At 41.3% G+C, this 22,732-nt stretch overlaps 1 protein-coding gene and 1 long non-coding RNA gene across 2 annotated transcripts; both read right to left on the reverse strand.

Moving 5' to 3' along the window:
* Nucleotides 1-10,272: 10,272 nt before the first annotated feature.
* LOC131902754 (leukocyte immunoglobulin-like receptor subfamily B member 3) lies at nt 10,273-20,996 on the reverse strand. The gene is made up of 12 exons (XM_059253735.1): nt 20,120-20,996; nt 19,676-19,978; nt 19,082-19,366; nt 18,639-18,941; nt 18,073-18,357; nt 17,627-17,926; nt 14,958-15,254; nt 14,433-14,735; nt 13,119-13,238; nt 12,728-12,803; nt 10,774-10,966; nt 10,273-10,698 (listed from the first exon to the last, which is right to left on the reverse strand). Exons 2-12 carry the CDS (start codon nt 19,839-19,841, stop codon nt 10,588-10,590), a joined length of 2,439 nt encoding a protein of 812 aa, XP_059109718.1. The 5' UTR covers nt 19,842-19,978; nt 20,120-20,996; the 3' UTR covers nt 10,273-10,587.
* Nucleotides 11,172-12,798, reverse strand: LOC131926715 (uncharacterized). The gene is made up of 3 exons (XR_009383549.1): nt 12,728-12,798; nt 12,612-12,643; nt 11,172-12,370 (listed from the first exon to the last, which is right to left on the reverse strand). It is a non-coding gene; the product is annotated as an uncharacterized LOC131926715 (long non-coding RNA).
* Nucleotides 20,997-22,732: the final 1,736 nt, after the last annotated feature.

The following is a 22,732-nucleotide window of genomic DNA, read 5'->3' on the forward strand; positions in this document are numbered from 1 at the left end:
ATTTGGGAAGGGGAGAGTCACCAAGCCAGTGTTACTAGGTACTTACCTTCCAGGAACTGGATTCATAGACAAACAACTAGTAGGTACCAAGATGGGTACCTAGAATAAAATGGAGGAGTTTCTTTAGTTATCATATTTATCTAGGGCTAGAGTGTTATATTTTAATTGTTTTAACTTTTTAAATATCTGTCAGTAGCCAGTTTATGATATAAGGGCCTATGATAATATTCAGGAATAACAGAATGAGAGGATCTTAGTCCATTATATCTCCCATTGGCTCTAAGAAATGAGTGGTGGAATTTTATTTTAAGGCCTGAGAACTATCCTCTCTGACACTGGAGTTTGTAAAAGATCATTAGGATGCATAATGCAATGAGACAGAGAAAATAAACATTTGCTTTCCCCAGAGAAAATTTGGTAACCACAAAGTAAGCCATTCAATCAGAACCCTGTCCCCATCTTAAATAACCCTTTTTGTAAGTTCCACGGCCTTTAATGTGGAACAGTTTTTATAAACAAGAACTGAGAAAGTAGGAAGAAAAAAATCTAGACATCTGTTGACAGCATTTATCCATCATTTTTATATGATTTATTTTTAACAAATTCTACACATAAACTAATATCAGAGAATATAAATTGTAGCAACTACATGTACATGACAAAATACCCAAATGTGTACAGAGTCAAGAAGATGAATTTCTTTGATGAAATAGCTAAAAAGATGAGTAGTACTGAGATGCAAATTTAGGGCAAAATAATGATATACATGCACATTACTGAAGATCTAATTGAAAATTACTACTTACTATATGACAACCAATGCAGTAAAATGATTAGGAAAAATGGCTCTTCTATTTTTATAATTACCCATGGCAGGTTGTGAGGGGTGCAATATCTTTCAATATTAATATCTTAAAATGTTAGATGAGCTTTTGATATTTTATTCGCTGATAAAGCATTTAAGTAAAATATGAGGCTTTAATTTATTTTTATAAGCCAAGGGCAAACATTTGACGTTAGAATACTTAGCTTTACTCCTAAATGTCTTCAGGCTAGCCCTTTCTTTCTTATCTAGGCTCATTCTTAGTTCTCAGAAAAACATAAATTAGTCTTCAATTACTGTGTATTGGTTATTATTAAAACATTTACTCCAGGAGAGAGACGAAGAATAACTAAACTCATAAGAAAATCACAGCATTAAAGAAAACATTACGGTGATTATGCAAGAAGTCAGTAATATGGAAGACACTCTTCAGCAGCACTGCCTGCAAGTTGTGCACAAAACTCTGCTGAGTCTGGGATTAGCTGTCACGTGAACTGGGGTAGGAATTTTGAAGGTTGCCTTGAAGTCTTCAACTATTGTGTAAATGTTCTTTCACACTACTTTTATTAAGAAAACTTATTAACTCACAAGAATCATTAAAAGAAAAACAAAGATGGCCAAAAGTTTTAAAGTTTTAAAAGAGTTAAAGGACATAAAACACGTAAGAAAAAAATAAAATAAAAATATTGAGAAAAGTATGTGTAAGAGAAACATGTATGTGTAAGTGGTTAAGAGACACAATTAAAATTGAGCAGATTATAACTAATACTAGTAAGTGATTGCTAGAAAAAATAGTTCAGTTCATAAGAGATTCAAATTAAAATAGTAGTATTTCTTTCTTCCATCATAATTTCATGTAAATATTTTTATTAAGAATTTTAATAAACATGAGTAACAGTAGCAAAAAAAATTCTAAAATTTTTCCTAAGGGCAGTGTCAGACAATATCTGGATCCTTTATCATATCATATCATATATATATATATATATATATATATATATATATATATATATATAAAATCAGCTTTTTCATTGTTGTATAGGTGGACTTCCTCCGTATTCTTAATTTTTAGCTTTTATACCATAGTTTTTCCAGGAAACCTCGAGGCCTCATCCAATCAGGGTCAAATTACATACATTCAGTTGAGAGGAGTGACTGCATACTTCAGTGAAATTCCAATGACCTGGTCTATTTCCTGTTTTAAAGGAATATTAACTCTTAACACATCCATCTCTGGTTATTTTAAGCAGGCATATCTGAAGTTATTACTGAGAGATTTTATACCGAAAGTTTTGTTTTACTTTATAACCAGTTTTTTTATATCTTCAGATAGGAACAGACAACATGCAAACCTTAATAAGGATTTTTCATAAAGTTATCAAGTTTCAAAAAATGTAAGTATCTGTAACCTAGAGATCATTAAAGAGAGAACTATAAAAACCAGACATCTACAGGAACTCAGAAAACGTTCACATCAGGTTATTCTTATTTTTATTTTGCAGATTTTAACCATATTCAATAAGTTTATAATTCCTAAGTTATAGCATGTTTAAAAGTACCTGTTTTAAAGCACATAGTGTCCTTTCTTGGGCCCTTTTGTTTGGTTTTGTCTCTTTGCTCTAGAGTCGGGTGGACTTCCTATGTAAGACAGAGATTTTGGAAGCAATTTTTGAACAAGCATGTTCTAGTGGGCCACAAACTAAGTCTAGAGCCAGTTTTTTTTAATAAAGTAAAACAGTATAAAATAATACTTCATCATTATCCCTACCAAAAAGACACCTGAATCCCTGTAAAACAAAATCCAGTCATCAGAGGGAGAGACCAAAGCAAGCAGAGAACAGAGAAGACTTAGAGACAAGAAATTCTGGGTGAGGGCCAGCAGTAGTGTGGTCAGCTGCAGTACCGCATTCAGCATCAAGCAGCAGAACAGGAAGCTTATGTGTGCCTGGGTCTCACGTATCACCCCTGCCTGGTGACACAGGAGTGGTGGTAGCCAGAGCTCCGTGGCCAGCAGCCTGTTGGGAGATACAGGAAGCAGGGAAAAAAAGACATCCGTCAGAGGCAGAGTGAGGGAGAAGGATCACAAAGAGAAGGGCATAGAGTAGTGTCCAGTGTACCAGGATTCAGTGAACCAATGAGAGGGACAGAGGCAGAGCAAACTGACACAGGGAGAGCTAGCATGGAGGCAGCCAAGAACAATCTGCATCTCAGAAGTCCTGAAAAATGTACCATGGAGCTCAGGATTGACTTGGCTGTTTTCTGTTCAGCTCACATCTTTGCAACTAAACTTGAAAACAAATCCAACAGACAACAGAAAACAACACAACAATGCAATGGGGGAAGACTAGATGAGCTCGGACAAGTGGTGGCCACCTTCATCCATACACCAAAACCAGAGGACAGTAGGTCATCCTCTCTGCCCTGGGTGCTAGGTCTACTCATCTGATCTTGCCTTTGTCTCTCCAGAAGTCCAGACTTCAAAGCAGAACAAACTACTCACCAATTCATCTGAGCTTCAAAAGCACATCAGCCAGCAATTCTTACTTTGGTCTTGCATACTGGGCTCCCTGTGGCCTAAGAAGTTCACCTTGGACTTGCTTCCTCTGGGGACTAACCACTAGTAGCAGCATTTAATTTGTGGCAGCCATGGTCTCAGGCTCCCCAGACCTCCAAGTAAACCAGGGCCTACCCAGAATTCATGTCTCTGAGTCTGCTCTATTCCAGGGACCTTGCTGGGTTATGAAATTCCAAAACCTTGAATAAAGATCATAGATTAAATCCAATTATACTTAAAGTTTTTATTGTTTACTGCTATCAGGGCAACAATCTCTGAGACAAACTTGAGATTGCTCTGTTAAGGAGTGGGGGAGGAGGAGGTGAGGGAAGGATTTTTAAAGGCAAAAACCACAGGAAGAACTTGAGTATCTTCCCAAGCAAGCCAGGAACTGTTTTGATCTGCCAAGATTAGGTAGTCAAGGAAATCTCAAAACAGTCCTTGACTATCTGCACAAGTAGATTACAGAAGCCAAAGACAAGTTAGTCATATCATAACATGTCGATGGCCACGGCTGTACATTTTGGGGTGGAGGATTACTATGAACTTCTCCTCAAGGAACTGGAGTCAATGATAAATAGCTAGTAGGTACCAAGACTGGTGTCTAGAAAAAATAAGTTTCTTTAGCCACCACAGGGGGATGGGGTTTGATAAGAGTAGGAAATAAAGAAAAAATTGTGGAGAGAGCATGACCAGAATGCATTAAATACAAGCAGAAGATTGTAGGAGATTATTAAAGAACTAAATTAATATTTTTATTATTCTCTCATATATTACATCCTGACCATAGTTTTCCCTCCTTCCTCTCCCTCAATATCTCCCCTAACCCTAGTCTCTCCCGCCAGCCTCTCTTCTCCTGCATATGCATTCTTCCTCCATTTCTACTCAAAAAAGGGCAGACATCCCAGGGGCATCAACCAAACATGGCATGATGTGTTACAATAAGACCAAGCATATACCATCACATCAAGGTTGGATGAGGCAACCATGTAGGAGGAAAAGGGTCCCACAAGTAGGAAAAAGGGTCAGCAACCACCCCCACTCCCACTGTTAGGAATCTCACAAGGCACAAATTTAATCAACCAAAACATATAAGCAGAGGACCTTGGTCAGACCCCTACAGGCTCCCTGATCTCTGAGAGTCCCCATGAGTCCCAGACAAGTGATTCTGTGGGCTGTGTGTGTTTGCATCATGTCCTTGACCCCTCTGGTTCCTGAAAACCCTCTTCCCCTTCCTCCACAGGACTCCCTGAGCTCTGCTCAATGCTTGGCTCTGGGACTCTTCATCTGCATCCATCAGTTGCTTGATGATGTCTCTCTGGTCTCTTTAATGAGGATTCTGCTAGGCTCTGGTCCCAGAACACTCTGCAGACAGGAAAAACTGTGGGTCAAAGATTTGGGGCTGAATTGGTTTCCCAATCTCTCCACTTGAGGTCTTTCCTGGTTACAGAATATGGCCACCAGTTCAGACTCCATGTCCCCCATTACTAGAAGTCCTTGCTAGGGTTACTGCTGTAGATTACATGGATTTTCCATGGTATGAGTTTTCCACCTTTCAGTGGAGGGACCCTGAAATGCCCTCCAATTTTAATTGTTTCTCCCTGTATTTTCTTCCTCCTCCAAGTTGATCCCTCCTCTTACCAATCCTCCATCTATAGCTTCCTCCAAATCAATTCCATTTTCCCCTTCCAAGGGAGATCCTTGCATTCCCCTTAGGACCTTCTTGTTACTTGGCCTCTCTGGGTCTGTGGATTGTAGTATAATTATTTTTTTCTTTGCAACAAATATCCACTTATAAGTGAGTACATACCATGTTTTTCTTTCTGAGTCTGGGCTACCTCACTCAGAATGATTTTTTTAAGTTCCATTCATTTGTCTGGAAATTTCATGATGTCATTGTTTTTAACAGCTGAGTAATACTCCTTTGTGTAAATGTACCACATTTCTTTATTCATTCTTCACTTGAGGGCCACCTAAATTTTTTGAGGTTCTGGCCATTAATGAATAAAGCTGCTATGAACATAGCTGTGTAAGTGTCATTGTGATATGATGGGGTATCCATTGACAATATTCCCCAAAGTGGTATAGCTCGGTCTTGAGTTAGATCAATTCCCAGATTTCTGAGAAACTGCCATATAGATTTCCAAAATGGCTGTACAAACTTGTACTTCCATCAGCAAATGAGGAGTGTTCTTGCTCCACATCCTTGACAGGATAAGCTGTCACTTGTGTTTTTGATATTATCCATTCTGAGAGGTATAAGATTGAATCTCAGAGATGTTTTGATTTGCATTTCCCTGATGGCTAAAGATGTTGAACATTTCTTTAAGTGATTCTCAGCAATTTGAGATTCTTCTGTTGAGAATTCTCTGTTTAGATCTATACTCAATTTTTAATTGGATTTTTTGGTTTGGTAATGTCTAGTTTCTTGAGTTCTTTATATATTTTGGATATTAGCTCTCTCTCAAATGTGGAGATGGTGAAAATCTTTTCCTACCCTGTTGGCTACCTTTTCATCTGATTGAATGTCCTTTGCCCTACAGAAGCTTTTAAGATTCTTGTGGACTAATTTGTGCATCTTAGTGCCTGCAAAATTGGTGTTTTGCTCAGGATGTAGTCTCCTGCACCAATGCATTCAAGGCTCTTCCCCACTTTCTCTTCTATCATGCTCAGTGTATCTAGATTTATGTTAAGGTCTTTGATCCATTTGGAGTTGAGTTTCATGCATGGATGGCAATTGATATGGATCTATTTGCCTTCTTCTACATGTCAACATCCAGTCTGTCAGCACCATTTTTTGAAGATGTTTTCTTTTTTCAATTGTATATTTCTGGCTTCTTTATCAAGAATCTATTGTCTTTAAGTGTTTTTATTTATGTCTGTCTTCAACTTGATTCCACTGATCAATGTGCCTGTTTTTGTGCCAGTACAATGCAGGGTTTTTTTTTATTCCTGCATTGCTGTAGTACAGCTTGAGATCAGGGATGGAAATACCTCCAGAAGATCTTTTATTTTGTAGGATTTTTTATTTCTTTTTTCCCTCAACAAAACGAGGTTACTTTATTTATTTATTTAAAATAAATTGTGTTTTATATATATTTGAGTTTATAATGTAACCATACAGCCAGGTCAGAATGTTGAAGCACAATTAATGTATCTGTCTACTAAGGTAACAGAATTTTTAATATAATATACTTTTCTTCATGGTGAACATAAGGTCTCTAGACATGTTCATCCTACAAATCTGCACATTGTGTTTTCTGACTTACATCTTGCTACTTTTCTTTTCCTATTCATCCTTGGTAACTACTGTTTTATTCTCCATCTTTCTTTTTTTTTCTTTCATCCAATGACTGATGGAAGCGGATGCTGAGATCCACGGCCAAGCCCCAGGTGGAGCTCTGGGATTCCAATATGTGTGAGAGAGGAAGGATTGTATGAACAAGAAATGTTGAGACCATGATTGGAAAAAGCACAGGAACAAATAGCCAAACTAGTGGAAACACATGAACTATGAACCAATTGCTGAGGAGCCCCCATGGAATTGGTTCACGCCCTCTGGATAAGTGAGACAGTCAATTAGCTTGAACTTTTTGGGAGGCACCCAGGCAGTGGGACCAGGACCTGTCCTTAGTGCATGAGCTGGCTGTTTAGAGCCTGGGGCCTATGCAGGGACACTTTGCTCAGCCTGGGTGAGGGGAGGAGGGGACTGGACCTGCCTGGACTAAATCTACCAGGCTGAGCTGAATCCCCAGGGGAGTCCTTGCCCTGGAGAAGGTGGGAATGGGGGGTGGATTGGGGGGAAGGGCGAGGGCGAGAGGAGGGAGGATGGGGATCCATAGCTGATATGTAAAATTAAATTAATTATAAAATTAAAAACAAAAAAGGATTATTTTAACTATCTCAAATTTTTTGTTTTTCAATGTGAAGTTGAGTATTGTGCTTTAAAGATCTGTAAAGAATTGTGTTAGGATTTTGATGAATATTGTGTCGAATCTGTAGTTTGCTTTCAGTAGGATGACCATTTTCTCTATGTTAAGTCTACAGATCCATGAGCATAGCAGATCTTTCCATCTTCTGATAATCTTCTTCAATTTCCTTCTTCAAAGACTTGAAGTTTTTATCATACATATCTTTCACTTGTTTGACTAGAGTTACTCCAAGATATTTTATATTATTTGTGGCTACTGTGAAGGGTGTTGTTTACCTGGTTTCTTTCTCAGTGTGTTTATCATTTGTATATAGGAGGGCTACTGATTTTTTTACTTAAATTTGTATCCCACCACTGTAGATGTAACCAACCATCTTATTAAATAAGAAACACAGAACCAATGCAAAGAAGAAAGCCAAGAGGTCAGAGCTAAGAGCAAAAACCTTACCCTTCCTCCTGTGATGGTCCTACCTCTCTGAAAGAAGAGCTACTTCCTGGGTTAAAGACTTTATATAGACTTTCTATTCTGCCCTCTCATTGGTTGTAAACCCAACCACATGACCACCTCGTCACTGCCTGTCTGTACAGACATCCAGGTATTTTATGGTTGGTATTAAGATTAAAGGCATGTATATCCAATGCTGGCTGTATCCCTGAACACACAGAGACTTACCTAGCTCTGCCTACCAAGTGCTGGGATTACAAGCATACACCACCATCCCCCAGCTTTCCTATGGCTTGCTAATAGCTCTGACCCCCGGGCTACTTTATTTATTAATATACAAATAATATTTTAATACAAATAAAATATTACCATACACCACATTACTAAAGATGTTCATCAGCTGTAGGAGTTCCTTGGTAAAATTTTTGGGGTCATTTATGTATACAATCATATCATCTGCAAATAGCAAAAGTTTGACTTCTTCCTTTCCAATTTGTATCCCCTTGATCTCCTTTTGTTATATTACTGCTCTAGCTAGTACTTCAAAAACTACATTGAATAGGTATGGAAAGAGCGGACAACCATGTCTTGTTCCTGATTATATTGAAATTCTTTGCATTTCTCTCCATTCAATTTTATTTTGCCTGTACGCTTGCTGTGTATTGCCTTTATTATGTCTAGGTATGTCCCTGTATACCTGATTGCTCAAAGACTTTTATCACGAAGCAGTGTTGGATTTTATCAAAGGCTTTTGGAGCATCTAATGAGAGGAGCATGTTTTTTTCCTTCTAGTTTCTTCATATACTGGATTATTTTGACAGATTTTCATATGTTGAACCATCCTTGAATCTCTGGGATGAAACCTATGTAATCATAGTGGATTGACCTATTGTATGTTCTTGGATTCAGTTTGTATTTTATTGAATTTTTCGCATCTATGTTCATGAGGGAAATTGGTCAGTAATTCTCTTTATTTGTTGAATATTTGTGTGGTTTTGGTATTAGGGTGACTGTGATCTCACAAAATAAATTTTTTAATGTTCCTTTGGTTTCCATTTTGTGGAATAATTTGCAGAATATTAATATTAACTCTTATTTGAAAGTCTTGAAGAATTCTATAACAAAACCATGAGGCTCTGGGCTTTTTTTGGTCGGGAGACTTAATAACTGTTTCTATTTCCTCAAGAGTTATAGGTCTATTTAAACTACTTATCTGATCTTGATTTAACTTTGGTAATTGGTATCTATCAAGAAAATTATCCATTTCTTTTTGATTTTCCAGTTGTGTGACATACAGGTTTTTGGATTATGGTCTAATGATATTTAGATTTCCTCAGTGTCTGTTGCTATATCTCTCTTCATTTCTGATTTTGTTAAATTAGATATCCTCTCTCTGCCTTTTGGTTACTTTACATAAGGGTTTGTCTATCTTATTGATTTTCTCAAATAATCAACTCTCTTTTTTTCACTGATTCTTTATATTATTCTTTGTTTCTACTTTATTGATTTCAGCTCAGAGTTTGGTTATTTCCTCCCTTCTACTTCTCTTGGGCATGTTTGCTTCTTTTGTTCTAGAGCTTTCAGGTGTGCTGTTAAGTTGCTAGTGTGAGATCTCTGAAATTTCTTTATGAAAGCACATATTTTATTGAATTCTAGAAAGTCTTTATTATCTTTATTTCTGCCTTCATATAGTAGTCAAGAACTAAATTTATCTCTAAAAATAAACATATAGCAGAACTGTCTGTGGATCCATCCATGACTTATAAAGAATCAGTATCAGCATGCAGTTTTTCTCTCAGACTGGCATTAAACTCACTATGTAGGCCAGGGAGGCATAAAATATGTTTTCCCTGCATTAGTCTTGCAATTGGCTGAGATTACCAGACAGTGTTTTCTACTTGTAACTTCTTTCTGTATCATTTATATCTTTATTCCTAATTTGGCATATGTTGCTATTCTCTTCGTATATTATGATGAGGTTATGGATTTAGAAAAGGTTTCGATATATTTATTTGTGATTCTGTACAGGAAGTTTTAATGAACCAAGATTTTCTAAGAGGCCTTTACTAAAATACCAGACTTGTAGGCCAATCTGACACTTAGGCCAGTGTCTCCCAAGAACTGAAGTTGCAGCTTCTCGGGACAGAACTCTGCTTCCCAGGCAATGGTTATCCCCCTAAGGAATCTGTTTGAAATTTCTCACTTTTGCTTTTCAAACATTGTCTGATTTGCCTCTCTGCTAACCTTGGCCATTTGCCCATTGCAAATAGTATGTGAGGTAGTGTACTTCTTCATAAATTTACTTGACATGAGACATTGACTTATGCAAGACCTTCTGATTCAGCTACTGCTTTCGTCATCTCTATTTCTTATCCCTGACTTTCTCAGTCACTGTTTGGGACCATTGGGACAGACACACACACACACATACATATATTCAGAGGAAATTTTTTTTTGAAATTTTGTATATACATATTCACATGTACATGCAATAACAATTAATGAAAAAGGTCATGAATTTGAAAGAAAAGCAAAAAACAAAGAAAAGCACAAAAACAAAACCAGAAACTTCCTTTACTCCTGCTTTCTTCCTTTTTATCCATTGAATACTGACAAAGTATTTGCTTTATTTATAAAATGCAGGGATATAACTTATCTCTTACTACATAATCGGTTGAGTCCCCAAAGTTACCAGACTCTGCATGATATATCTGCAAAATGGCTGTCCACCTGTGGCAGATTCTATTTTCTGATCTCCCTGAGTCCTACTTCCCCCACAGAATATAGAGTCTGGATCTCCCTGGATCTGGACAGGTAAACACCAGAGCAGTGTCTCAAGTGGGACTTTTCGGCCTGAGAGATGCGAGGTTCAGCTGCCTCTGTCTTGGAGTCATGATGTGCAGCTGGGCATAGGTCACATCACGGGGCTCCTTGGATGCAGCAACCTGGAGTGAAAGAAGGTAGAGTAAGGTCTGTGCTCAGCACTGGGGGCCTGGGGAACTGGAGAGGTCAGGACCCACCTGATGGTCTCTCACTTGATCTTCTTTTGCCTGCCTGTCGTTTGAGTTCAGCGGTTCCTTTGGCATGAGGGAAGGAGATGTGGGCTCTGCCCTTCTGAGTCTGGAGGGTTTCACTTGGGCATACAAATCTTTGGGGTGATTTTCCTCATGTTGGTTCTCCCAAAAAAAGAAAACAAAGCACAGGGAGTGTATACTGATGCCCCAGAGGCTCTACTTCCACTTGATTTCTTTTTTTTTTTTTTTTTGGTTTTTCGAGACAGGGTTTCTCTGTGTAGCTTTGCGCCTCTCCTGGAACTCACTTGGTAGCCCAGGCTGGCCTCGAACTCACAGAGATCCGCCTGGCTCTGCCTCCCGAGTGCTGGGATTAAAGGCGTGCGCCACCACCGCCCGGCTCCCACTTGATTTCTATGGGGTGGAAAAGTACTACTTTAGACATCTAAGTCAAACCATGTCATTGCTGATGGGGTCTCTGGAGTTTCCTAAGACCTCTGAGTGCCTGGCAGTTTCTTCCTGAACTTCTGATATATTATGCACGCAAGGTGACCTCACTCCATGGTCTCCATCTTTTAGAAAAAGAATGTTCCTTCCCACATAACACCTGTACCTGCCATGTCCTGCCTAGATGTGCCAGTTCGTCATGTTTCTAGTATCCTATCCACTCAGATTTCTCTTAAGAAGCCTATTTTCAGCCCTCCCTTTAAATTTACATTGATGATGTTCCCCTACACAACCACAACTAATTTCCTCTAATTCATTTCCCTCAAACACTTTGCAAGGCTCAGTCTCTGTGTCGTCTTCATCATATTCCATCCTATAGCTTGTCCCCGTGTGGGGGGAATTCTGTTCTCTCTGTGTCTGCTACTGCCACAGGAGGCATGGTCAAGAGTGAGATCCAGGAAATTGGAAGAGGAGTCAAGCAGCAGACTTTACAAATATGAGTGACTGAGTTAGATACCCAGTGCCTACATTTTGAAAAAAGCCAAGCAAGAATGCACATGCCTAGTACCCAAGCACTGGGGAAGGGAGACTGGTGTCCAAGGCTCAATGATAGCAATCTAGCCAATCAATGATCTTCAGGGTCATTGAGGAACTCTGGCTCAGAAAATGAGGTGGAATAAAATAGAAGAAGACATCGATTGTTGACCTCTATCATCTACCTGTTCTCATACATGTGTGCACACAAACATTGTCAGGTGAGGGTTCTCATATATTCATATTTCCTGTTCACTTACTTTTTAGTTTTGTCAATAATATTAAGCCTTATGCATTCAAAGTAATAACTTTACCATTGAACTAGCTTCAGGCACTTACATAGTCTTCTGAGACCAGGATGCATGCTAGCAAGCAGAGAGATGCTGTGAGAACAGAATGTATGGCCATATGGTCAAAAGTAAAGAAACAAGGGTGAGGCCATAGCATACAGAAGACAAGTGCTTCCAGAATCAAGAAGCCAGCTGTGGGTAATGCTGAGAGCTGAAAAAGGACAGTGATTGATTCCAGGGTAAAGTGGGTCATAAGTTCATAGCATTGTGGAAGAGTCTCACCATAATGTCCAGCTCCATGCTCTCTTTGTTCTGTGTTCCCTTCACCATAGTATCTGTAATAACAGAACATACAGGTCTTCCTCTGACCAAATTCCTAGGAATTCTCACCTCCCCAGTTACCTGCCCTCTCCTAGATAGCAACAGAAGAAAGGGAATGTTGGGAAAGGGTCCATAATGAGTGTTTGGCAAGTGTCATAGTGACTTGGTGCCTCAGAGAAGTTACCCAGACCCTCCATCACCTCTGTGATGCTGAAACCTCAAACATTTCCCTCCTAGGGGCCCTTTTTCTCTCACACAAGGTTTCTTCCTGGATAGCAGCAGCTGGGCTAGATATGGAGAAAAAGGAGGTTGTCAGGTGGCAGTGTGGGGAGGCAGGCAGGTGGGGGTCTAGGTTGCTGGCCTTGAGTTACCTCTTCCGGATGCCTCTGTCCCTGGTCACTGGCTCTCCAGCTCCTGCAGAATGTTGCAAGTTGGTTGCTGTCTGGACTGCAAGAAAGAGAAGAGTCTCAGTCATGAGGGTGGAGCATCCTTACCTAGTACCTTTAGGGAAGGAAGGGAACTTTGCAACTCATTTCATATGTGTGTGTGTTCAAATGTTCCAGGAGATGGAATAGCTCACATGATACTTGGCACTGCACAAGTTTCAAGATCATATTGATGTTCTGAGTTTCACAGAAGTGTTTCTAAAGTGATGTCTCCCCATCTGGGCTTTCCACAGGGCTGGCTTGCCTAGTCCCTGCTTGGGTAGCCAACAGGGGATGTACTACACCCTGAGAATATGACCACCCACACGCTGCTCACCTCCCTTGCTGTGTTTTTTCTGGTGCCTGAGTCTGAGCAGAAGGAATAGGGTAAGAAGGAAGAGCAGCAGGAGGAATCCCACAGAAACTCCAATCAAAATTTTCTGGTATCTTGCTAGTCCTGGGATACAGATAACATGAATGAGGACTGGTGTGAGAGGTACATACTGAGTCATTGTATTCACTATCTCCCACCCTCATAGCCATACAATATGAGACTGACTCATCACTCCAGACAGTTCACCTGCTGGTCACCCAGCAGGAAAGAGCATCGCTGAGGATTGAGCACAGAAAATCCAGCCTTCAGCCTTATTCCCTACTCTGGAGCTAAACTGCATGAACTGGAAGGAAGGCGCCTGAGTGCTCTGAAATGACTGTGTCACGTATGGCTACACAGTGTCACGATCACAATGTCAGATGGGGCAAGACAATTGCAGAAGTGGTTTCTAGAGAATTTCACTGTATGAGAAGAGCACAGATAAGATCAGCACTAAAAGGAACTTAACATCTAGTCCAGAGCATACTTATAGAAACTGAGAATCACACAGGAGAGGGGCTTGTCCATGTGAATCTGTCAGAAAAGACTGCATCTACCCCATATCTAGATTGAGTCCCTGGACCAATCCTGCAACAGAGTTCTAGTTTAGAGCTCTGTGGTCAGACTCCACGGGGTGAAGGACTCATTTTCAGGGCAACATGGGATGAGTTAGGGAAATTGTGGAAAGTTACTTCCTGTTCTCATTCACATGCTTCTCTCTCCTAGAACAGATGTCAAATATCTCTCTTTGTCAGCATGATGCTATTACGTCCTAGCCTGTGAGCCTCTTTGGTTCTGGGGACCATGTTGAGCACACTTCTTGAATTCCAACATCCTGGTCAACATTCAAGCTGATAGAGAAGTAAAGACTTACAAAGTCAGAGAGATTTCACACTCTGGAATGAAACAAACTCCTAGACAGGAAAATCTAACACTTGATATGAGCCTTGTGGCCTCAGGAAACTTGGTAATAGGACAAGGGGAGGAGGTGATGGGGTAATGTGTCTGATCTAATTATCTCAGTTCTTCTTAGTCTTACATCTACACTGAAGCCTCTCCAGAACCTTGCAGCTGCCTACCTGGAACATACTGAATTTTCCTAAAGAGGGTAGAATGGGTATTAATCAAGGAATCCCAGTTTGCCTCTGTATCATTGACTACTAAACGCTTTCTGATTAGCCCTCCTGCAAATTAACTAACTCTCATCCCAGTCAAGAGCTTCCAAGGTCAAGTATCCAGTGCTATCCTCTGATCTCACACATGTCAGGGCCATCTCACCTGAGACTATGATCTCCACAGGTGTACTGGGGTGTGACAACAGGTATGGAGATGAGCTTTGATAACCAAAGCACATATAGGTACCCCCAAGGGATGGGGTCACAGCACTCATGGAGAACTCTGCCTGATATTGTGAATCTTGGAGCTTTGATATTTGACGCATGTGGGAATGCAATTCACCCTCCTTGAACAGAAGGAAACTGTTCACTGGGATTGATGATTTACACAACAGGGTCACATTCTCTCCTGAGGACACGGTGGTGCCTGGATGCACTGAGAGGTTGGGTGTGACAAAGAGTTTTCCTAGAGAGAAGAAGGGTGAGTGAGGGGCTACAGTCATTGTTCTGAGACCCCTTTTCATTACATAGTCTTCTATATTTTCCCTGAATGCTATTCATCTATTCCCCTCTCCACAGATGTTCCTCCTAAGATGATCTTCACCATCTTGACCATCAATCACTGGCCTCCCCAAAGCTGACCATGATCAGAGTCTGGGTTCCTGAGAGAATACACTATGTTCCTCACCTGTGATCAGGATGTCCAGAGGGTCACTGGGGGCTGACCACTCAGAAGAGATGTTGTGTGAACCATGGCATCTATACCGGCCACCAGTGGTGAAATCCACAGAGTGTAAGGTGAAGTTTGCATGAGACTCTCCAGCCTGGGTAAAATGGGCAGACATCTGTGGGACATCACTTCCACCCTCCTTGGAAAGAGCAAATCTGTCGTAACTCATGTTTGAGTAACACTGGAGGGTCAGTCTCTCTCCAGGTGCCAGGAGAGGTCCTTGGGGGGATATCAGGGAGGGCTTCCTGGATGACCCTGGAAGAAGGATATGTATAAAGGCATCAGGTCAGCTCTTGCTATACATTTCTGTGCTGGCTAAGTTTAAGTCAGCTGGACACAAGCTAGAGTCACTGGAGAAGAGAGAACATCAAGTGAGAAAAAGACTCAATAAGATTTTGCTGCACACATTCCTGTATGGAATTTTGTTAATTAGGAATTCACAAGAGAGGGCCCATCCCATTGTGTATGGTACCATCCCTGGCCATGTAGTCCTGGGTTCTATATGAAAGCAGACTGAGCAAGGCAGTAAGCAGCACCCCTCCAGGGCTTCTGCATCAACTCCTGCCTCCAGGTTCCTGCCCTGTTAGAGTTGCTCTCCTAACTTCCTATGAGGATAAAGAGTGCAGTAAAAGTGTAAGCCAAATAATATCTTTCTCCACAACTGGCTGTTTGTCATGGTATGTCATTTCAATAATACAATCCTAACTAGGACAATAACCTCTCCTTCCTTGCTCTGACAGTGTCAGTGTCTCTCATAATCTGGGTCATAGCAGTCGAGATCTGCCTTCAGCCATCATGGCTGGAACCATTCTTGGGGCAGCAGAGCTAGTGATAAAGGGTTCTTGTGTCAAAAAACAGATGAGTGAATAAGTCTTCCTCACCTGAGACAAATATCTCCAGAGGGTTACTGGCCTCTGACCAGATATGTGGTTTACTTTTGAAGTACCCATAACATCTAAAAGGCCCACTCTTTCTGGATGTCACATGGACCACAGGAAACAGCCTGGAACTGTCCAGTGTGTATACACTGTGCCTTGAGGGACCTGGAGAAATTCCAATTTTCCCCAGTCACAATGAACCAATCATATCCTTTTAATGAGACACACTTGAGAGTCACATTCCCACCTGAGGTCACCACAGGGCTGGGCAAGGCTGACAGAGTAGGTTTACCTTGTTAGACTCCTAGGAGAAGAGGGAACAACCTATTAAATGATACATTGTCTACAGCAGCTGGGCTGTGGGTGAAAATATTTGGGAGATATATTTCCTGAGGGGAAATGTAGAGGATATGATGTATTTGATCTCACAAATTTGTAACATGGGAGAAATCAGGAATGTTATCCATGCAGTGTGTCTGCTCAACTGATGGAATAAATAACTGTTTTCTATCAAGAGAGCTGGGAGTAGATGTTGTTAAAACCAGGGGACCAGCCGGGCGGTGGTGGCTCACGCCTTTAATCCCAGCACTTGGGAGGCAGAGCCAGGTGGATCTCTGTGAGTTCAAGGCCAGCCTGGGCTACTGAGTGAGTTCCAGGAAAAGGCGCAAAGCTACACAGAGAAACCCTGTCTCGAAAAACAAAAACAAACAAACAAGCAAACAAAAAACAGGGGACCATCAATCTGTAGCTCCAAACATCACCTGAATACCCCAGAATGTTTATCCCTAGACTTTATCATTAGCTCTCAATTAATAAAGCCCATTCTTAGGCAAGATGTGCTATACACTTTATAGCTGCTGACATCTACTCTATGTCAGTCATAGACCACACTAGATTAAAGGCCCTTTAGCTATAGAACCCATATTTATGGCCACTTCCAAGTTGAGTTTTGATGCAATTAGGCCTAGTTGTTCACTGGATTTTCTATTACACGAGGAATCTTTTTGTCCAGATTTGTACTGTGTTTAAATTTGCTTGCAATAAGTGACCTGGTTTCAGATTTTAAGATTGTGAACTGGCAACTACTATGTCAGCCTGATCTGAGTTTTCCTTATTACATCATGTGGGTCATTTCCCTGCCAGCAGCAGAGCTCTCAGGGGCCCCACAGGAAAATGTGAGTACTGTGATCCTTAGTGTCCACTCACCTGTCACCACCAGCTCCAGGGAGTCACTGTGCTGTGTCCACCCAGCAGAGTTATAACAGTAACAGTGATATTGCCCTGTATTATTCTCTGTCATGGATTGGATGATAAACTTGGCTTTGTTATCAGGCACTGGTGCAGTTAATCTGTTCCAGGGTGGTGGACTTCCTTCTTTATACAGGAAATATATTTGGGTTTCCAGTGTTCCCTCACACAAGATTGTCACAGGACTCCCTGAGGTGATCACAGAGCCTGGCTCAGCCCAGATACTGGGACTTTAAACAGTTGGACAGTGAATACTCAGACTTGACCCTTTAATAACAGGACACATAGAGCCCTCTAAAGACCTGTCTCTCTCCTCACCCTCCCAAGTTCCCTTCTCAAAACACCCCTCAGTACTTTCTGTATCTTGACTCCCATAATCTGCATGCTGTATATGTGGGCTCAGGAACCATTCTTTCCCTGTACTTATCACACATTAGGGTCTCTTGGGGAAACCTGTTTCAGGTTCAATGTCATTCAATAGAGAGGCTGGGGCTTCCTCACCTGAGACTAGAAGCTCCAGGGTGTCACTCCCTTCTGACCACACTTGAGGGTTGCTTGTGTGATAGCCATAGCATCTGAGCCACCATCTTTGGCTGGAGGTCATGAGATGCACTTGGAACCTGGCAGAAGACAGCCCAGTACGTACATTCTGTGAGCCCATGGAGCTGGAAAACTTCTGATTGTTCTTAATTAAACTGAACCCATTGTATCTCTGATTTGAGGTACATGAGAGGGTCACAGACCGTCCTATGGTTACAACAGGGCTGTTCAGGGCTGTCAGTCTGGGTTTGATGGAGACTCCTAGAAGAGATAAACATGGAAAATTAAATGGGCTCACACAGTCTGCATTGTACCCTGAAAGACTGATGAGTGGGAATATATTCAGACCAGACATTTTAAGAGTCATGTCTTGGGATACAATTCCTGAGTATTGTACAAACACTCACCTGTCACCACCAGCTCCAGGGTATCACTGCGCTCTGACCACCCAGCAGAGTTGTAGGAATAACAGTGATATTTCCCTGCATGCAGTGTTGTCACAGATGGGATGGTGAATTTTGCCATATTGTTGAGATCTTTTTGAGTCTGTCTGTCCCCGGGTTCTAGGTTTCCCTCTTTATGTAGCACATACATTTGGGTTTCTCTGGTCCCCTCACACCAGATGGTGACAGGACTCCCTAAGGTGATCAGAGTGCCTGGCTCAGCCCAGACAGTGGGTTTGTGGAGGGTCCCTGCAAAGTAGAAAAAAATGAGACACATCTCTTAGGATACTTGTGCAAAGGTTTCACTTGAAAATGACACTTAAGCTGATTGGTAAAGGCAGAGGGACACATAAAGACCCAATCTTTTCATGAACTCCTAAGTTCCACTGTTATTATCCACCCTTGTCTCCCACATTCTGTGAAATTGGACTCAGGAGTTTGAGTTCATTAGCCCACCAAATATCAGATCCTTCTTTGTGATCCTTTGTCAAATCAATTATCATTCAGAGAAAAGTCTAGGGTTTCCTTACCTGAGATTAGGAGCTCTAGATGGTTACTGGGTACTGACCACAGCTGGGGGCTGTTCCAGGAATAGCCATAGCATGTGAAAATCCATCTCTTTTGGGGATTCACAGGACCCACAGTGAACAGCGCCCAGAAGTGCCTGTAGTATGTATACTGTGAGTCCATGGGCCTGGAGAATTTCTCATCTTCCATAATTAGAATGAACCTGTTATATTCATTCTGTGAGAAACACTTAAGGGTCACATAGCCTCCTGAGGTCACCACAGGGCTATTTTGGGCTGACAAGGAGACTTTACTGGGATAGGCTCCTAGGAGAGAAGAGGAAACTTGTGCAGTTTATTCATTAAAGTATACATTTGCCCCTCTTCTCAGATTTGAGAAAGGGACCTCAAAGTGAATATAGTCCCTTTTCAAAGCAGGTCCTGAGATTAGGGATGAGTCCTCTCACCTGTCACCACCAGCTCCAAGGTGTTACTGTTTTGTGACCACCCAGCAGAGTTATAACAGTAACAGTGATATTTCCCTGCATGCATTTTTGTCACAGAAGGGATAGTGAATTTTGCCTTATTGTTGAGATCCTTTTGGGTCTGTCTGTCCAAGGGTTCTGGACTTCCCTCTTTATGTAGCACATATATTTGGGTTTCTCTGGTCCCCTCACACCAGATGGTGACAGGACTCTCTAAGGTGATCAGAGTGCTAGGCTCAGCCCAGATGGTGGGTTTGTGGAGGGTCCCTGCAAAGAACAAGAAAAAAAAATGTTTCTTTGCTAAGACAGTTGTACCAAGAAGTACACACTTGCAAATGATAGTAATGCTGATCTGCAGCAGCAGAAGGACACATAAAAAACAAATTCTTCCCTGGACCTAACGGCTTCTACTTTTAATGTCCTCCTGGTTTTTGAACCTTAATCACAGCTATATCTGGAGTTCGGTGACATTGGGCTCAGGAGCATGAGCTCACCAACCCACCACATATGAGGTCCTTCCCTGGGACCTCATATTTGGCCAGTTGTCATTCAAAGCAAAATCTAAAGCTCTCTTACCTGAGACCAGGAGTTCTAGGCTGTTACTGGGTATTGACCACAGCTGTAAGCTGTTCAGGTAATAGCCATAGCATGTGAATCTCCATCTCTGTTGTGGAGTCACAGGACCCACTGTGAACAGGGCCTGGAATATACCAGTGTATGTGTTCTGTGAGGCCATGCGCATGGAAAATTTCTGATCTTCCTTCACTAGAATGAAACTGTTATATTCCTCTTGTGAGGAGCACTGAAGAGTCACAACACTTCCTGAGGTCACCACAGGGCTGGGCAGGGATGAAAGGGTGACTTTGCTGAAGTAGACTCCTAGGGGAGAACAGGAAACCTCCTAAGTGGACTTATATTGCTAACATGGTCACCCCTGTTCCAGAATTGTCAAAGGGACCCCACAGGGAATATAATCATTTCTTCAAGACAAATCCTAGTGTTTGGGAAGGGTCCTTTCACCTGTCACCACGAGCTCCAGGGTATCACTGTGTTCTGATGTACCAGCAGGGCTTTTATAATAACACCGATATTGGCCTGCATCATGACTTCTAATGGATGAGATAAAGATCTTGTTCTTTTTTTCAGTGTCTTCATGAGCTGTTGGTATCTGGAAATCTGGGTTTCCTTCTTTATAGAAATGGTATTCCTGGGCATCTAAGGGGCCTTCACAAATTAGAGTTACCTGCTCCCCTGTGGTTACCACATTACTTGGCACAGCTCTGAGTGTGAGTTTAGAGAGGCCCCCTGAAAACAAAACAAAACAAAAACAGACAACAACAACAACAACAACAACAACAACAACAAATGAAAGTTTTGTCAGAAGACATTCTGCTTAAATCCAAGCTACCAGTCTCAGGACCTTGCAGGCAACACCAGCATCAGCCCACACCAGCTCTTCTCCATCTCTTTTCTTCAGAGGTGACCTTTGATCCCCACTGAGAATGTACACTTTAGAAAAGCTGGGAAGACACTCACCTGCCAGCACTGGGTTCCTGGGTCCCACACTCAGTCCTGCAAGAGAGTTACCTGTGAGTGTATGTACTTGAAGCCTGAGCAGGACCTCCACTTCCAGATCCCTTCTGAGCTACTGAGACACCCTTGATGGTTTACTGCTCAACTAGGAGGTAGACCACTTCTTAGAACAGAATTCTCTCTCCACAACTTCATTTCTCACCAAGACAAAGCAGAACTGTGAGGGTGGGGATCATAGCATCTTCCAGTTGCCAAAAGTTTGCAGATGGTTTGTCCTCTTGCCAAAAGAACAGACACAAAGTATATTGCCTGTGCAGTATGGTGTCTCCTTGTCATAAGTATGTTATACAGGCAGTCCTTGCAAAAACAGGAACTGCTCTTTCTAGGCAAGTGGCTTTTGTTTTCCCACTGCTGTGAAGGGTGGGGCTCCAAAATATGTGGTCTCTGTTACTGTGGGTTTCTTTGGTTTTGGTTTTGGTTTCTGACAGGAAGCCTCCTGAAACTCTGGCAGGTCTAAATCTCCTCCCCTTTCTCAGTCAGCTTCCTGAGAGATTGGTTTACAAACCCATAACTGATTTTGGTATCTTCTTGCAGAGCATCTCCCATATACCATCTACATTTGCTTGGATGGTCCTCTTCACCAAAGACCAGGACTTAACGAGAAATAATCCTGGCATCTTTCTGAACCAACACCTTCAGCTGAGGGGGCTCAGAGCTGATCTTTTCCTGTCAGAGTTTCTGCTTGGTTCTCTATCATTTCAGCCAGATGACACTCATAATGTTGTAGGTTCCTTATCATGGCCAGCTTCCTACCCAGCCCTAGATATACTTTGGGCAATTTGTGGGAAATTTTCTTGGGGATACATGAATACTGAATGGCTATTTCCCAAGAAGGTACATCAAGGACAGAGACAAAGACATGTTTCTATTCAAATCAAGTGGGTGAAACAATGAGTTTTATAAGTATTCCTTAGAGGGATATGAGCAAACATTTTCAAATTTGTTTTTGTTTTTTTGAGAGAGAGGGTCTCACTGTTTACCTCTAGATGTTCTTGAACTCACTCTGTAGAGTAGATGGACCTTAGACTCATGAACCTGAAGGAAGAATTCCCAAGAGCTATACCCGGTTTGACATTGGTGTGTTAACATCTAGCCTTAATCTGCCTTTTGTGATTATTACCCCTATCTCCATACCTTCTGTTTGAAGTTTAATCTGAGAGTTTTTCTAGGGACCAAAGCCTATGCAAACTTAGTAACAACAACAACAACAATGAAAAAAAACCTATGGTAAAAAGGAGAATTTGCATTTGGCATTATCTCTCTTGGAGACTTAGAACAAAGACTTTGGTATATGGAATTGGCTTGCTAAAGGTGTGATTTGTAAAACAATAGAGGATCCTTTACTTACCAGTGGTTGTACAGTCCATAGAAGTGAATCTACCCTACAGCTAGAAGAGGATAAAAATTCATCTTTGATGTGTCTCTGTACAACTTTTCACATATCTGCCTGAACCTATACCCACACACAATATACAAGATATCAATGCACAATGTGGCGCTTAAAAAAAGGACAAAGGATTCCAGACATCTCTGAGGACTGAAGGAAATCCCTCTCAGGATAAGAGGACTCCAGGATTAGCAGGAGTTCATGGGAAACTTACCTTCTCAGGAGCAACAGTATTGCAATTATTAAAATGTTAGTTAATAGGAAATGAAGTGAACATAAAGGAAAAACAACTTACAGAGTTTTTGGATTTAATGAAACAGCATGGCCATTAATTTCAGGCAACTCCTCATGTTCAGTTATAACTAAAGATATGCAAGCAAGTGGTGAGAACTTTGAGGAGAGCTGGTCAGAATGGATTCAATATCAAGCTATATTAGTAGAGCTTGAAGTCTGGTATCGTGATGCTTCCAGAAGTTGTTTTATTGTACAAGATTGTTTGAGGTACCCTGTTTTTTTTCATATGAAGTTGAGTATTATTGTTTTAAGGTCCACTTCCTAAATATAACACCAGTAGCACAGACACTGAGAGCAACAATAAATAAATGGAAGTTCCTGAAACTGAGAGGATTCTGTAAGTCAAAGGACTTGGTAAA

This window comes from Peromyscus eremicus, chromosome 1 (assembly GCF_949786415.1).
Source record: "Peromyscus eremicus chromosome 1, PerEre_H2_v1, whole genome shotgun sequence".
In the NCBI taxonomy this organism is placed as follows: Eukaryota; Metazoa; Chordata; class Mammalia; order Rodentia; family Cricetidae; genus Peromyscus; species Peromyscus eremicus.

Coding starts and splice junctions, on each gene's coding strand:
- LOC131902754 (XM_059253735.1), bottom strand. CDS start 19,841: ATGCGCATGGCCTCACAGAACACATACACTGGTATATTCCAGGCCCTG. Junction 19,367..19,675: donor CCTAGAACTCCTGGTCTCAG/GTAAGAGAGCTT, acceptor TGTTCTTTGCAG/GGACCCTCCACAAACCCACC. Junction 14,736..14,957: donor TCTGGACATCCTGATCACAG/GTGAGGAACATA, acceptor TCTTCTCTCTAG/GAAAACTCTTTGTCACACCC.